The sequence below is a fragment of the Podarcis pityusensis genome (genome assembly GCF_964106645.2).
Source record: "Podarcis pityusensis genome assembly, chromosome: 9".
Lineage (NCBI taxonomy): Eukaryota > Metazoa > Chordata > Lepidosauria > Squamata > Lacertidae > Podarcis > Podarcis pityusensis.
In genome coordinates, this window is record NC_138034.1 from 41,068,635 (window position 1) to 41,086,625 (window position 17,991).

General features: G+C 47.0%; 1 protein-coding gene and 1 long non-coding RNA gene across 3 annotated transcripts in view; one reads left to right on the forward strand and one right to left on the reverse strand.

Annotated features, from left to right (window-relative positions):
• Nucleotides 1–7,090: 7,090 nt before the first annotated feature.
• LOC308485896 lies at nucleotides 7,091–9,227 on the reverse strand. Its single transcript, XR_013990831.1, has 2 exons — nucleotides 8,459–9,227; nucleotides 7,091–8,081 (listed from the first exon to the last, which is right to left on the reverse strand). It is a non-coding gene; the product is annotated as an uncharacterized lncRNA (long non-coding RNA).
• Nucleotides 9,228–9,726: 499 nt separating this feature from the next.
• Nucleotides 9,727–17,991, forward strand: part of FREM3 (FRAS1 related extracellular matrix 3) — an 89,597-nt gene continuing 81,332 nt past the window's right edge. For both annotated transcript variants that reach the window (XM_081021856.1, XM_081021857.1), the window contains exon 1: nucleotides 9,727–16,964. In XM_081021856.1, coding sequence (XP_080877982.1) covers nucleotides 11,756–16,964 — 5,209 coding nt within the window. In that variant the 5' untranslated portion in view covers nucleotides 9,727–11,755. The remainder of the gene's footprint in view (nucleotides 16,965–17,991) is intronic.

A 17,991-nucleotide genomic window follows, 5' to 3' on the forward strand; every position in this document is an offset into this window, starting at 1 on the left:
GGAGGAGGCATTCCTCCCCCCCCCGCCCGGCATCGGAACGAAGCTCCGATGCCGGGCGGGGGGAGGAGGCGTTCCACCCCCCCGCCCGGCATCGGAGCTTCGTTCCGATGCCGGGCGGGGGGAGGAGGCGTTCCCCCCCCCCGCCCGGCATCGGAGCTACGTTCCGATGCTGGGCGGGGGGAGGAGGCGTTCCCCCCCCGCCCGGCATCGGAGCTTCGTTCCGATGCCGGGCGGGGGGAGGAGGCGTTCCACCCCCCCCGCCTGGCATCGGAGCTTCGTTCCGATGCCGGGCGGGGGGAGGAGGTCCGAGGACAGTGGGGAAGACGCGCTGCGCTTCCCCGCTGTCCCGGAGATTTCCCTATGGGCTGTCGTCTTGCGAAGCAAGCCCATAGGGAAATTCGTTTTGCGAAGCGCCTCCAAAACGGAAAACCCTTTCGTCTAGCGGGTTTTCCGTCTTGCGAGGCGTTCGTCTTGCGGGGTACCACTGTATATTTATTATGGGGTGGATATGAGAACAAATAGGCACACACCAGTGGACACTCCTCTATTTCCAGACAGGGGCTTCATTTTCAAGTGGACCACTGAGATATTGCAAACAGGTTGTTGGCAACAACTCCTTCCTTTTTTAAAAAAAAACAGAGTTTTTCCTGGAACTCTGGATTAAATGGGGAGTGGGTGGCATACAGGTTGGCATTTTTATGCCAATGATATCGTGTAAACACTGCAAAAAAAAACCCAAACTTGAGTGCATGCGTAGCACTGATCCCTCAATAAACACTCGCCTGGAAGCACCTGAGGGCTCCATACTCCCAGCGCCACTAGTCCCTAGAGACATGCACTTGTGACTTGATATTAGGTGCACAAACAGCAGGTGAGCAGTCCTCCCTGGGATGCAAATCTGCTTTATGCCTAAATCTTGCTGATATGGCAACCCTGTTTGTATTACAAGTGGATTCTCCTCCAGACAAAACGTTCTCTCTGTACAGAGAACTGACATGTCAGGGAGGTGTATTGTGGGTGTAGTTGTTATGAAGAAGCATTTGAGCATGCTGTAAGAACATAGGAAGCTGCCTTCCTTATACTGAGCCTTGTTCTTTGTTCATCTGGCTCAGTCTATTCTGACTGGCAGGGGCTCTTCCATATCATCTGCTCTCTGATCCAATTTAGTACTTGAAGTGTTGCTTTTGTCTGTTTTTAGATGCTAAGTCCTTTGGGATCTGTCCTCTCATAACCACTATGCCATCAGTACCAACACAACTTCTTAGAAACAACCTTTTTCATGCAAAGAAAAGCTCATGGGAATTTCTCCCTGAATCCGAGGTCCTCTCCACCCCCATTGGCAGATTGCAGAGGGTGGATGTCCTTTTCCATGGTGGTGCCCAGATTGTGGAACCACTTCCTAAGAGAGGGCCACTTGTCCTCCTAAGAGAGGTCCACTTGTCCTCCTAAGAGAGGTCCACTTGTCCTGCTTTTGGGCAAGCTTTGGGGGGCAGCTTTATTTCATCAATTTATTTATTTTTTTAGTTCTGTATCTTACTGTTTTTAAATTGGCTGCTGCTTTTAATTCATTCCTGTTTTACTGCTGTGATTTGTTTTTCTTATTTTATTGTTGTGCATTTTAAATCCTAAGTGTACTTTAATACAGAAGGGCAGGACACACGTTTATTTAAATGATAGGTAAATGCTGTCTCGTTTCATGTTAAAATTAACTGGAGCATCATTTTAAACAAACAAGCACTGATCATTGGCTGGCCGTCCTAAATAATCTTCTAAATATTATTTTTAGCGCGAGAGTCTTCCCCTATTTGAATCTTAATATATAACATCATTCGTCATTACATAATCTTATGAGCAATGACCCCCCCCACCTATTTATAGTTTTTATCAACTTGTATGGGCAAAGCATTTCTCCATCCTTTTACTTTCCCAATATATTAATAGCCAATTAAATCTGGCAGCTGTTGAAAATAATAACTCCCGTGAGGGAGGGGGGGAAATCATTCCGCTTAACACGGAATATATGAGTCCTGTTGCAGCTGTCCAGTCAGCTCCTCGTTTTAATAAATTGTAAGGCAATTATGTGAGTGAAGCTTGTATGAAACTGATTAGAAGACAGAGGATCAGAGATTTGATGCTCCGCCGATCAAAGGTGTGGAGGTACTTGGACTCAGCAGAACGGGGTGTTGTGCCCCTGTAGTGGAATGTGGAATTTCATGTGGCCAAGACATTTCTGAAGGGAGTCTTCTCTCCTACGCGCGGCACAGCCCTTGCTTTGTAAGGAATCCCTGGATTGTTTGGTTAAAAGCTTACAATCAAACAAAACGTGTGTTTTCATATAGCTAAATACAGGGTTGTACATCTGGGAACAAAGAATGCAGGCTATGCCTAGAGGAAGGGAGACTCCCTTCTTGGAAAGCAGCCCATTGAGAGAAGGGGCTTTGAGGTCTTTTTTAGATAAATGCCACAATAAGAGATACTACTAGAGCAAAGATACCTATTTTCCAGGACTTTAGGCTGCAATCCTCTGCACGCTTACATTCAACCCAGTGGGACTTACTTCTGAGTAAACAAAACCCCAACAGAGTTTTAGAGCAGTAGAACTAAGGACGTTTTCAAAAATTACGTTTTTTAAAAAAGTACACCTAAGGTGGTTGTTGTTGTTTTAAAGTATAGTCCTGTAATGTGTGGATGTAACAAGCAGGTGTTTGGAAAATTTGTATTGTAGAAGGAAGGCAATCAAAGAGGTGTAAGATTGGCTTCCTCTTCTGGTTGAGAGCAGTCTCTGGCAATCCCTCCATGCCACGTGTGACTTGGTCCTTTGGCTGCAGTCCTCCACACACTTACCTGGGAGTAAATCCAACTGAATTCAGTGAGGCTTATATCCAAGTAGGCATGCATAGGACTGCGCAGTTAGTCAATGGGAAGAGCTGGAATTTTAACATATTCTTGGTAGGCAGCCTTCCAGAACCTAGTGCCCTCCACTTGGGCACCTGGTACCCCTTTGGACTACAGTTCCCATCAGCCCCAGCCAACACACGTGTCCAAAACCTGAAGAGCACCAGGGTCAGAGAAGGCTGAAGTTAGACAGCAACTATAGGAATACTGTAGTTTGAGAAATGGAAGAGGGGGTAAATAAACTCACTGGCAGAGGAAGAGGAGTGCAGGGGGAGAGCACCGCCTGCGGCAGCGCGATCCCAGTGGGTGCCATCATGGCTGCCCCTCCCCGCGCTGGGTGTCACACCCTCGGGATGCATGCCAGCCCTGCCCCCCTCCTGCTCTCTGCCCCCCAGTGGCTCCGCCACTGAATAAACTATCCTACTTTAGGAACCTGCATTATTGATAAGAATGCTGTGCTGACCAATGAATCCTCATCTGTGTATAAAGTAAAGATGATTGTCATATTTGCTTTTACAATTGTTTGCTTTTCCTTTCAGTAAGCTACAGTTCCCAGGGTTTCCTGGGAAACAGGATTGATTGCTAAACCTTTGGGAATGGGATATCTGTGAGGGGAATAGCAGTCTCCTAACAACTCTCAGCAACGTTAACAAATTACAGGTCCCAGGATTCTTTAGGAGAAGTCATGTCTGTTGTATGATACCGCTATAAATGTATAGTGCAGATAGGGCCTAATTCTAAAAGCTAATATGACAGTCATCTTTGCTTTATACACAGATGAGGATTCATTGGTCAGCACAGCATTCTTATTCGCAGCACCCTTAACTACAGCTCCCAGGATTCTTTGGGGGAAGATATCATTGTTTAAAATTGTATGATACTGCTTCAAATGTACAGTGCAAATGTGGCCTTGGTCTAATCACAGAGCATTACAATATGCCGCAAAGGCATGATGTTCTGTAATGGACCACTTTCCTTCTGATAGGGGATTGTTGCATGTGTAATTGTGCTCTCTCTTTGGCTGAAAATTTGGGGCTGTTAGCATTGTAGATGATAAAAACCAAAAGAATGTGTGAGGCAGGCATCGGCAAACTTTGCCCTCCAGATGTTTTGGGACTACAACTCCCATCATCCCTAGCTAACAGGACCAGTGGTCAGGGATGATGGGAGTTGTAGTCCCAAAACATCTGGAGGCCGAGTTTGCCTATGCCTGGTGTGAGGGCTCAAACTGAGCAGGGAGTGGGCCATTTCTGTTTAGCACAATGTGAGTGAGTTGAAAAAAGAGGACTTTCCTCCTGCTGCATGGCTATGAAGCATTCTGTTCCCATTTTAAGCTTTTGTTTGTTGTTGCATCCAAAGTAGGGCGAGGAAGCTCTGGTTAAAGTATGGTTTGTTGAAACAAATCAGAGTTTCCCTAACAGTAAACACTGGTAAGCTTAGAACAGGAAGCCGGTGCTTCTGGTTTCCTTGCAGCCATGTGGAAGGAAGAGAATGGGAAAGGATGTGCAAGCCCACATCTTGTTTCTGTTTATTCATGTAACACTAAACAAATGGATTAGTATTATGTACCAAATGGGTCAGTGAGTACCACTCAGGTAGATATCCCGATTCTAGTCATATGTACTCCATAGTTAGGCCTTTGGATGCTGGTGTTTGGTATTACAATCCTATTTCTCCACACATACTTTGAATCACACCTTTATTTAATCAAGGTATAGTCTGGGGACGTGTTCTGTACAGGAATTGCCTAAATCTCTCCTACTGAACTCAACTGTGCTTTAAAAAGTTTGCCTTTGGCCCAATTTACTATCAAGCCTTTATTAAACTAATAAAACATCTATTGCACACATTTGATTTAATGTTTCTTACCCGTTTATCTATATCAGGGTAGTTTATACAACTCAGTGCGCTATAACTAGATTGCTATACGAGTTTTGCAGTATAAGTAAATGACTGAACAGAATTTCTCTAACGCTTAAAGATCTAGAGATAATTTATCCCACACACCAACAATTATCTAGCTAAAAGCTACTCTGAAACTCAGAGCTAGCATGTCAGTACAACACCTTGGAATTAATTGAAAGCATGCCAGCAAAAGTTACCCATTAAATACCATGAGCATTGCATAATGTAAACATACTCTATATTGATTGTGTGCTCAAATTAAAGTGTCTACTTTGTGGCAATAAAGAACAGTTATATGCCCTTCAACATGGTATAAATAGTTACACTTTACTTGCTGAAACAAAATAGAATGACTCTTGAAATGAACTTGAATTTCAGAGACAGCTGAATCCAAGTCAATCAAATCACTTGCTGTCCCACAGCTTCTCTCAAGAGACCTGCAGTTGTCACTGGCCACCTTTAGATCAGGGGTGATGAACCTTTTTCAGTTGGAGGGCCAGTTCAAGAACTGGCTTACCCTCTGTGGGCCATTTTTGACAAGTGGGTGGATCTGGTCACATGTCAATCAGTGAGCTTGCAAGTCCCATTGAAGTTGCCTGTTTGCAGGTATGGTTTGGATTCAAAATAACCTGTGTATAGACATTTCCCCCCTGCAAAGCAAATGCTATCTACATTGAGACTGTTCTCAGTTTCAGATGAGGTTTTCTATGCTTGAGTAACACATTGCTTGCCTGGGTGCATGAAACTGTTTGTGCAATTCTTTGTATCCCGTTGAATAATAATGGGTCAGAAACCAAGCCCTGCCATGATACTTCACAGCACTGATACCTATTGCTGTTTATTTAGAGACAACCTTTTAACCTATTACCTTCTGAGTTAGAAGAAAACACACAGCATAAAGAAAAATAAGCATTTACAGATGCATAATGAAATAATAAAGATATAGGCCCTAAAATGTGTGGGATTAATCAGAAGGCCCTTTAAAAGGACACCGAAAAGCAACAGAATCATCATATTGCCAGCCCTCTTTTGCAGTGAGAATTTGGCATTTGTTTGATGTGCAGTTTAGTGCCGAATTGGAAAATTGCACTAAACGTTATGCATTTGCTATCAGTCCAATAATATGTAGGTAAATTGCTGCAAATCATGTGAAACACAACTATGCGATGGCTTTGGAAGCTCAGACACCTGCCTGCTGTTTAGTTGTATAATCTGGATTTTTCTTAAAACTCTGTGAAATAGCTTCAGTCCCTGAAAGATCTTCCCACAATTTGTCAGAGTTAAATGAAGAATCGGATATCTGCCCGTGCAGTAAATAACTCAATACATTCATAGCCCTTTCCATCTGTCGACTTGATGTCTGTTCTTGATGCGACTGTGAATAAAGGATCATAGTGTGACGGGATGGTGCATTACCATAAAATCAGGTTTTGTGAAAGACCTTTCTGTTCACATGGCCTGCAGTTGGTAATTACCATGGTAATCTACTCTGAAATATCAACCCTCAAATACATCAAAGAGCCACCACAGTAGGCTACTCTGCTTGCTCACCACATAAAGGTTAATTTGTGTACAGCTATGTTTTCACAGTCGAAGTAATATTTTCAAAGGTGATAGAAATCAGCTTTACATTAACCAAAAAGAATGGCCAATAACTTTCATTTGTTTGTGCTCAGCTGGAGTGACAAAGAACATTTTAAACACTGCTGCTGACTAACAGATTGCGAGAGGAAGTGGTAATATTATGTCTGTTGTTAATTTTTTCCACAGCAAATATATTTATTACGGATTTTAAAATCAATGGGGCTTACAAGTGCTTTGCAGAATCTAGTATAATAAAGGCATGCGTACACAAAATTGTTACTAATAAATTCAACATTTCCAAGCAGGCATGCAATTGAAATATAGGCAAGTGCCTGTACTAAACAGGAATGCTATTGTTTCATCTTTGATCCAATATTTGTAGGCCAAAAGGTTAAGATTGCCTGCATCTGTGGTGCAACCCTAAGCATGCTTACTCAAGAATACATTCCTGTATATTCAAAACTATGCACACTTGCTTGAGAATAAACCTCCACTGAAGTCAGTGGGACTTCTGAGAAACCCTTCATAAGCTTGCCCTGTAAAAGTGAAATGCTATGTGGAATTGATGGAGCCTGTTTTCCATAGGATAGGGCTGCCCACTAGTCTTGCTTTGGAATAATTCCCTCTGATAGAAAATTCAGGTGGCTGGGTGCTCACAGGTTTGAAACCGAAGCAGGTCTACTAGGAAATAATAGGCCGGTATCAGTTGTGACAAAACAAATCTCTTCATTTTGGGTTCTCTGTTTCTCATTTTTCAAATCTTTTCAGTTTTCCACATTTATGCATGTTTCCTCAGCGTTTAAATTTGAATTTCTCCTAATACACACATTTTGTTACGCAATTTTGCCTAATACGCATATTTTTGCAAGCAATTTCCCAGCGGTATGTAACTTAATACATGCATTTTATGCACACTTTATCCTAGGTATATGCATCTTTGTACCCATTACTTGGTTGGACAGCTGCATTGCAAAATTCTGAGAAGCACAAATTTCAATGTTTTAGTGCACACATTGTTTGTGCAACTGCAAATTAAGGTAGGTTTGCCTTTGCATAAAACTGAATTTCCCAGTTTGTGTTCAACGAAGCATGCTCATTTTGTGTGTTTGGGTCACAACCTTCTGTTAATCCTTTTTTCTGCCATCATTCCTGCAATCTTCCTGATTTTAATCTGCATTTTAATTGGCCTGTTAAGTGGAAGCCTTCAAACCAATGGTTATGCTTGATTTTGTCCCACACAGGATTATGGCATTCCTGTATAAATAAGTTCCCTCTGCATCAGAGCTAGTTTGGCCTATTTGATCTGCTCAACTTCTTGCACTCTGCTGCAGTCCTGCGCACAATTACATGGGAGTAAATCCCCCTGAATCCAGTGAAACTTACTTCTGCAGAAACATCTATAAGATCCTACCCCCCAAAACAAGGTAAGTGCCCAAATACTTGTTCCCCTTCCCTCCTCACTACAAGACTAGAGCCAATGAGGGCAGAAAAAAGATGCCAGCCGGGGCATAGTGTGTAGGGGTATGGCAGGGTGGGAAGTCTCTAGCCCACGAGCCAAATTTGGCCCACGTTGCCTATTTTGACCAGCCACCCGTCTGTCACTCACCTGATGGCAGGCGCAGCATGGGTAAAGCCACAGCTCCCAAGGAATAGTCAGGAGTGGACCTTGCATTCAGTGCTGTTTAAATCTGGAGTACCTGTATGTGGTAAGGGATGCGGGTGGCGCTGTGGGTAAAACCTCAGTGCCTAGGACTTGCCGATCGTATGGTCGGCGGTTCGAATCCCCGCGGCAGGGTGAGCTCCCGTCGTTCGGTCCCAGCTCCTGCCCACCTAGGAGTTCGAAAGCACCCTTAAGTGCAAGTAGATAAATAGGTACCGCTTTATAGCGGGAAGGTAACGGCGTTTCCGTGCGCTGTGTTGGTGCTGGCTCGCCAGAGCAGCTTCGTCACGCTGGCCACGCGACTCGGAAGTGTCTCCGGACAGCGCTGGCTCCCAGCCTCTTAAGCGAGATGAGCATGCAACCCCAGAGTCAGTCACGACTGGCCCGTATGGGCAGGGGTACCTTTACCTTTACCTGTATGTGGTACCTGCACATTATGGCCAAGGGATTGTAGTATATAGTGAAAAGTCAGGAGTGTGGGAACTGGCTGATCATGGAAGCTGTGGGACTTGTGGTGTGAAAGGTGGAGAAAGAAGCCCAGAACCAAGTGTTGTGAGGGTGCTGGGGATGGAAGACGCTAGACGAGCAGACTGTCATGAATCTCATGTGATCACCTAAAGATTCTAGCATACTGCTTTGGGGTTCAGAAATTTTTGAACAGGTCATACTATAGGGATTCAGACATTCCAAGAATATGTGAAAGGGGTCACAAGCTCTCTACCACCAACCACTGGTAGCCACAACCTCTGTTTTCATGCCTTGGGTACACGTGAAAATGGACTCTATTCACATGCTTAAAAACCCAACCAACATGCAGTTGGCTGTACACAGTTATTGTGTGTGTCTGTGATAGATAAGGGTTTATCCACACAGCTCTGCAATCCTGGACCTCAATGTGTGATGGGGATTGTCAGAATCCTTTAGTGTGGTTTGGGGGCCAAGTTGCCTTTTAATCACCATGTGTTGACCATTCTATTTTTTCCAAATTTGTAACCTGGATAATTATGAAATAAAGTTCCCTGCAGAGATGGGGAAGGTGTGACCCTTCAGTTGTTGTTGGACTCCAACAGCCTGGCCAGCATATTGGTTACCTAAAGCACACACACAAACATGCAAGACTGTCTAAAATTAAGTAGCTGTATCAGTGGTGCCATATCAACTCTTTTCCTTTTGTCTAGCACCTTTTCTCTTTCCTGCTGCATACACTGCCCCATTACTTGAAGAATAGGGCACAGTTCAGGTTGTTTGCAGAACCAAAGACGAGCACATAGAATAAATTAGAAAAAGTGAGCAAACATAATTAAACTTAATGTCACTGGCAGCCCATGAGGACTAATTATTTAAGCCAATTTAGTGTAATATTTAGACTAAAAGCATTCAAAATCTGCTTTGATATATTTCAAATTAACGAAGTCACGTGCAACTATGTAGATACAGTGGTACCTCAGGTTAAGTACTTAATTCGTTCCGGAGGTCCGTTCTTAACCTGAAACTGTTCTTAACCTGAAGCACCACTTTAGCTAATGGGGCCTCCTGCTACTGCCGCGCCGCTGGAGCCCGATTTCTGTTCTTATCCTGAAGCAAAGTTCTTAACCTCAAGCACTATTTCTGGGTTAGTGGAGTGTGGAACCTGAAGCATATGTAACCTGAATCATATGTAACCCGAGGTACCACTGTATAAGAGCCAGAAGCAACAGTGCTTTGGAGAGAGCTCTTAGCATGAAATGTGCTATGCTTTGAAAGTTCATTTGAGAGAGAAAGTTTTTTAAATGCGGCATATGACAAAATGTATTAGACATCATAACTGGTGCTGTGCATGATAATCTGAAAATGAGACATAAAACAGATGCACGTTTTAAATTGCCTAAGCCAATTGCCTAGAGAAATGCAAATGATCAATGGAACAAGCACCACACACACAAATACATTTACAGTCTGAATCCTGCATAAGTCTATTAGGAAGTCAGGCTTGATGGTGTTCAATTGGACTCACTCTCAAGCCTCCACAGAATGGCAGGCTGGTCCTATGCATCTTTAGTCAGAAGAGAGTTCCTGTGTTCAATGGGAATTATTCAGATTCATCCAAGTCATAAGTTTGGATTCCAGGCATAGGTTTTTAGAATGTTTGCGTTTTATGAATTTGAAATGGCAATAATGGTTTAGGTCCCAATATGTTTATTCTTGGTGTTTCTGCCCCAAATGTTATTTTCCCCACCCAGTGTTCATGAGCACAGACTTCAGGTCTGTGGATGTCACTAAAAGTTGCATGTGAGTTCCCCATTTTTTATATGATGGAAAGCTCTCATCATGCAGAGGGAATGATTAATGAAGCTCCACCCCCACACCTGGCATGTGTACTTGTTCAGTGTTTGGGGGCGTAAGCAGCAGCCACTCCATTTAGAGCTAAAGACAGTGGAGGAAGAGTGGCGAGCTGAAAAGCAGCAAGCTGTTGCAGATGAGTACAACAAAACCACAAAGCCAAGGGTACAAAGGGAGAGCAAAATCTCAGGGTTGCATGCCTGTGTGAATTTCTACTAAATACAAAGTCTCGAGGCTATTTTTATGTTAAATGCAGCCCTGCTTTTGACTTGAGTGTCGTTCAGGTTTCCAGCAATTTGGGAGCAACTAAAATGAGTTATAGCTATCGTCTTCTATGATAGGTGAGAAAGTGTCATGCGCTCTGATTCTGTGCATGTTTACCTGTAGATAAGCCCCCGAGTTCAGTGAACACTTGCTTCTCTATCAGTGTGCAAAGAACTGCAGTCCCAAAGAGCATCAAGCTGGCACTCAAGAGAACAGCACATGTTATATACATGTATTTGATTTAAAATGGTTACAGCTGTGCAAATGTGAAGCTACCAAAAGTCCCAAGTTTTCTCTTTGGAGAAGGAAACTGGTTCATTTATCTGAGCAGAGAGCTATGAGGTTCCACTTGCAGCAAAATCCTATGCATGTCCTCTCCTAGGTAAGCCATGCTAAGTCCAACCAGACTTCCCCCAAAGTAAGGGTTGCAGCCTTAATTCCTTTGTGGCTTTCTCAGGAGGCGCTTTCCCCCTTTGGCTTAAAAGGGCTCTCTTGTTGTACTTTACTTTTATGAAGAATCTGGGTACACCCAGTGGCAGGAACCCAGCGAAAAACAACTCTCTTCCTATCCTACCCGTAGAACCAACGCAACAGCGCGGGGGAGGGAGGGAGAAAGTTATGCCCCGGAGCCACTGATTTCTGCACACCGAGTTCCGTGCCCGGCGAGGAAAGCTCTTCTCCTCGTTGAAAGTCGCCAGCGGAGCCCCGAGCGCGTCCCTCCCGCGCAGGGAGCGAGCCTGGCAGCAACCGGAGCCGGAGGGGGGGAAGAGTCCCTCTCCCTCTTTTCGGGGGCTGGCTTACTCTCTCGCCGCTTTCGGCTGCAGGGAAGCGAGCGAGCCCTTGGTTCCTGGGTGGGCCGCGGAGGGGGGCGAGGGTGTTCCTGGGCGGCGCGAGGAGCTGCCAGCTCCCACCCCCTCTTCGCCTTCCCTTTAGTACCTGCGGCGGGCAGAGGCCGAGCCCAGAGCGCCCCGCTCCCAGCAGCGCGAAGGAGCCGGGGGTCGTGCACCTTGCCTGCCTCACACGCCACAAGCCCGCCGTCCCGCCCCGGCGCCGGGTCCCAAAGCCCGCCGAAACTCCGGCGCGAGGGGCCCCAGCAGCAGCCGCCGCCGCCGCCGCCGAGGAGGCGCAATGGCCGGAGCGACGAGGCAGCTCGGGGCGCTGCTGCTCCTGCTGTTGCTCTACAGCCTGGCGGCGCCCGGACACGCGCAGCGGCAGCCCGAGCCGGTCGAGCCGTCGCTTCTCCTGCTGGCGGCCGAGGAAGACCCGCGCGCGCTCGACGGCGCCTCCGCCATCCTGGTGGCCAACCGGGGTCTGCGCGTGCCTTTCGGGCGCTCCGTGTGGCTGGACCCGGCCCGGGACTTGGTCCTCCGCGTGCAGCCCGGCGACAAGTGCGTGCTGACGGTGCTGGAAAGCGGGCCTCCGCCGGCGCCTCACCGCCCCGGCGCGCTCTCCCCCAAGCGCTTCCCGTGCGCCTTCGGCCCCGGCGAGGTGAGGTACACGCACTACGGCTCGCGCAGCCCCGGCCGCGACCGCCTCAGCCTGCAGCTGCGCTACGACTCGCCCAGCCGCACCCTCGTCGCGCCCTTCACGCTGGAGGCCGAGGTGCTCTCGCAGCAGCTGCGCCTGCTCAGCCGCAACCTGCCGCTCAGCGTGGAGAAGCTGCGCGGCCTCAGCCCGCCGCTCGACGCCAAAGTGCTGGCCTTCGCCGAGCCCGGGGAGCCTGCCGGCCGCTGCCGCCTCACCACGCTGCCTTTCCCCGCGGGCAGCGGCAGCCACCTGCCCGCCTACGGGCGCCTCGTGGACTCGCGCGGCCGCCCCCTGCCGGCGGGCTACAGCAACGAGTGCGGCCGCTTCCTCGACGACGGGATCCGCTACGAGCACACGGCCACCACGCCGTCGCCCAACCGCGACTACATCCCCATGCGGGTGGAGCTGTTGCAGCAGGACGGCGGCGAGGACTCCGTGGAGAGCCCCGGAGAAGTGGAGTATTTCCAGGTGGTGGTTCGCATCCGGGAAGGCGCCGAGAACACCCCGCCCAAGCCCAGCTTTGTGGCTTTGCTCATGATGGAGGTGGACCAGTTTGTGCTCACGGCCATCACCCCCGACATGTTGGCTGCTGAGGACTTGGAGAGCCCATCTGACCTCCTGCTCTTCAACCTCACCTCGCCCTGGCCCAGTGCAGGTGGGCTCGACAGGGGAGCGAGCGACGACCCCCGCTTACGGGGTTACTTGATCAGCACCGATGACCCCAGCCGGCCCCTCACTTCCTTCACCCAGCAAGAAGTGAGGGAGCTGAAGATCGCCTACCAGCCCCCCACAGTGGACTCTGACCACGAGCGGCTCTTCCAGCTGGAGATGGAGGTGTTGGACCCTGAGGGTGCCTCTTCAGAGCCGTTTGCCTTCATGGTGGTGGTGAAGCCTATGAACACGTTGGCCCCAGTGGCTGTCTTTAACCGAGTTGCAGGGCCTCAGATGATGCTTTTTGAAGGCCAGTCAAGGCCACTTTCTGACAATCTTGAAATCAGTGACGAGGACAACCTAGATGAGGTGAAGGTATGGGTTACAAGAGGGCTGAAACATGGTGAACTCAGGGTTTTGGGCGTGCCACCTGGCCGCCAGTTTTTTACTGCAGCAGAGTTGGCGGCTGGTCAGGTGATCTACCAGCATGATGGCAATGAGCACAGCTACAGTGATAACATTGTATTCCGTATGGGGGATGGACGACATCAGGTGGAGTTTCTTTATCCAATCACTATTGCCCCAGATGATGACCAGCCGCCCATCCTCAATGCTAACACTGGCTTGGTCCTAAGTGAGCACCAGGTGGTCCAGATCTCTCCCTTTGTCCTCAGTGCTACTGACATAGACTCTGAAGACTCGACCATTCGATTTGTGCTTAAGGAGGTTGAAGGATCTCCAGATACATCCACCCGTCAACATCTTGGTGAGCTTCTGCTGCGTCAGGCAGAGATTCCAGTTTCTTATGAAAAGGAGGAGGATGTGGTGGGAGATCATAGTGGGACATCCTCCTGGCACTTTGTGGAGAGTGAAGGTGTGTATGAGAAGAAGGTGACTGAATGGCTGCAACAGGACATCTTGGATGGAAAGTTGTTCTACAGACACACAGGGCCTCATAACACCAAGCTAGTGATGGACCAGTTTGCATTCTATCTCCAGGATGATAATGACCCCCCAAATCAATCTGATGAGCAGGTGTTCACCATCAAGGTTCAACCAGTAGACAACCTGCCCCCAGAATTGTATCCAGGAACCACCTTACAGATGATTGTTCTTGAATATCAGGTGACCCATTTCCGAAAGCGCTACCTGCGATACACCGATTTGGACGCAGATGACAGGGAGCTGAGATACATTTTGCTCACACCACCAACTGATACTGATGAAAACCACCCCATACTGGCTGGAGAGATTGTGTTGACTGACAACCCTCTAATGTCCATTACACAATTCACTCAAGCACAAATAAATCACCACAAGGTGGCATATAAGCCACCAGCCCAGGAACTTGGGATCACCCCAAGAGTGGTGCAGTTCACTTATAGTGTAGAAGACACAGCAGGTAATTCTGTGCCAGGCACCTTCACACTATTCCTGCAGCCAGTGGACAACCAGCCCCCTCAAATCACCAACGCTGGCTTCACTGTGTCTGAGGGGGGCAGCTTTCTTGTCACCAGCAGTCAGCTAGATGCCACTGATAAGGATACAGACACTGACAGGATTGTCTTCACCTTAACTGAGGCACCTCAGCATGGCCACCTGCGCTACCTGGAGGAAGGGTTGATGGTACAGGGTGAATCATTTCTGTTAGATGACATTGCTAATGGTCGCATATCCTACCAGCATAGCGGTGATGAGCACACAAGTGATTCCTTCCAGTTGGAAGTGAGTGATGGGGTCCATCAAGTGCCAATTACTGTTAAGATCGCTGTTCAGCCCGTGGATGATGAACGTCCTAGCATCACTCTCCCTGGTAGTAATGGACTTTTGGGGGCCTTTATTGATGTGCTGGAAAATAGTGCCACTGAAATTACTACTTCTCTTATCCAGGGGACAGATGAGGACACTGATGAACTGGCCTTAACATTTATTGTGGACGATCCCCCCAAACTAGGCGATATTTTAGTGGATGGGGTGCCCTCTAAGAGATTCACCCAGCAGGACCTCATAAGTGGGACAGTAGTCTATGCTCACACTGGTGGGGAGATTGGTATGAAAAAGCGGTCTGATGCTTTTAATCTTACTATTTCGGACCTCTCCAGTGAGTGGGTGGTGGGAGGCAGCACAGTGGAAGGAGTGCGTGTTAATGTGACTATTTTGCCAGTGGACAGCATTGCTCCTGAGGTTATGGTGGGGGAAGAACCATTCACTGTTTATGAGGGAGGAAAAAATGTTTTAAGCTTGCAGCTGCTGGATGTGGCAGATGTAGACACCCCTGGAGATGACATTCTGTGTACCATCCTAATACAAACCACTTCTGGGTACCTGGAGAATATCTCTCCAGCCCTTGGGTCTGAAAAATCCAGGGCTGGGACTCCCATTAGTGCTTTTTCCATCAAGGATGTTCGTCTTGGGCACATCAACTATGTGCAGAGCATTCACAAAGGGGTAGAACCACTGGAGGACAGATTCACTTTCCATTGCTCTGATGGTATCAACTTCTCACCACACCAGTTCTTTCCCATTGTCATTATCCCAACTAATGATGAGAAGCCTGAACTGTTTGTACGTGAGTTTGTGGTGCTGGAAGGGATGAGCTTGGTGATTGACACTCCCATTCTGAATGGTGCTGATGGTGATATCCCTCCAGATGAGTTGCGCTTCTTTATAACTGTTCCTCCTAAGCATGGGCAGATTGTTAACCAGCTAACCACTGGTACTGTGTCTGTACACAATTTCACTCTGGAAGAAATCCGGGAGGCATCCAGCATTGTGTACGAGCATGATGACTCGGAGACTAAAGAGGACACTTTCAAAATCCAACTTACTGATGGCCTACACACTGTGGAGCAGGAAGTGTTAATTATGGTCATCTTAGTGGATGATGAGACACCTAGAATGTCTATCAATGATGGGCTAGAAGTGGAGATTGGTGAGTCCAAAGTTATCACTGATCGGGACCTCAAGGCAACTGATATAGATTCAGAGGACAAGACGCTTACATATGTTATTCGCTTAGTACCCAGGCATGGCCTTCTGCAGCGCTTGAGCAAAGAAGGAGAGGTGTTAGGCAACATTACACTGGGCATGAATTTCACACAGGATGACATAGACCAAGGTTGTATTCAGTATATTCACACTGGCCAACAAGGAGTCCGGGACTTAGTTAAGTTTGATGTCACTGATGGCATAAATCCTTTGATAGACAGATATTTCTACATTACCATCAGTAGTATTGATATGGTCTTCCCTGAGGTGATCAATAAAGGAGTGACTCTTAAAGAAGGTGGGAAGGTGACACTCACCACTGACCTCCTCAGCACAAGCGACATTAACAGCCCCGATGAGCATCTCCAATTCAGTATCACCCGTGCCCCAAGCAGAGGTCATTTGGAGAACTCTGACAGCCCTGGTGTTCCTGTCACTACCTTCACTCAGCTCCAGCTAGCTGGAAACAAGATTTATTACATCCACACTGCAGAGGATGAGGTGAAGATGGATAGCTTTGAGTTTGAAGTGACAGATGGCTATAATCCAGTCTTCCGCACTTTCAGAGTCTCCATTACCGATGTGGACAATAAGAAGCCAGTTCTAACTGTCCATGACCTGAACATTCAGGAAGGAGAAACCAAACTGATCACCCCATTTGAGCTTAATGTAGATGATCGGGACACACCTGACCATCTACTCCGTTTCATAATTACCCAAGTCCCTGTACATGGTCAGATTATTTACAACAATAGCTACCCTGTGACCAGCTTCACTAAACAAGACTTAAATGAGAACTTGATCAACTATAGACACGATGGCACAGAAACAACTCACGATAGCTTCTCTTTTACTGTTACTGATGGGACCCACTCAGACTTCTATGTTTTTCCTGACACCATCGTTGAAACACGTCACCCGCAGATGATGAAGATCCACATCAATTCCCTGGACAATGGGGTGCCACAGATAGTAGTGAATAAGGGTGCCTCAACTCTGAGAAATATTCCAACTGGGCACCTTGGCTTCTTGATCACCAGCAAATCCCTGAAGGCAGAAGACAGAGACAGCTCACACAAATTGCTGAAATACAAAATCACAGATGGGCCAAAGCATGGACTTCTCATTCATACTGGCCTAGGAAATGGAAGTGTTAAAGCCTTTACTCAAGGTTAGTGCTAACTGACTTCCTCATTACTTATTTGTTTCTTTGGAATGTTAATTTCATGTAAATAGCTGTAGCTTTTAAGCTTATTGCTTGCTTTAAGATCTTGCATCATTTACAGATTCTAGTCAACAAACCACTTGCATTGTAAAAGGCACGCAGATTTTAATCCATTCTGGGATAGATGGTGTTTGATTAGTGGCATATATAGGTGTATTTGTAAAATGACAAGTATTTTGTTAAAGAGCAGAGCCACAGCATACATTTAAAGTACATTCAATGCATGTTTAAAGCACACAACCTTTTCTTAAGAATCGCGGCAACTACGTAGTTTCCCCCTCACAAACCTAAAATTCCCAGTATACCCGTAAACGCCACTTCCCAGGATTCTTTGGGGACAGTCATGTGCTCTAAATGTGTGCTGAATTTGCCTTAAATGTACAGCGTGAATCTGCCCTTAGCTTCAGTCCTCAACCAGCAAGGGGTGGGGATAATAGGGTCTGTATTACTGACTTTGTGAAGTGCTTTGAGCAATTACAATGCTAAATATTATTTGTGGCTTCTTCCTTCCCTGTAGCACTATGATAACATAAGTCTGGATGCCAACAAGTTGTGTAGTAGCTATATACAACCTGTTGGCTATGTAGGCACTGTTTACAGTACACCGGTATGGACACGCAAAAATAACAGCAACCGAAGAGCCACCCAGGTAGCTCTGTGCCCAAAGAGCATAGGTTTCTTGAGCAGCAACCTTGCGATATAGGATGGAACTTTAAGAGGCTGTTTCTGTACATCAGCCTTCCCCAACCTGGTGCCCTCTGGATGCTTTGGACTACAACTCCAATTGGCATCAGCCAGCAAGGCTGTTGTGGATGGGACAAATGAGAGTTGTAGTGCTAAACATCCAGAGTACACTAGGCTCCTTGTGTGGTGGTTGCCTGGTGTTCAGAGGAAAGGAAATGCCATTGGGTGTCCCTTACACAGTCCTTTGGTTCCTGGGCAGGTGTTCAGTCTGAAGATGCAATTTAAGTGG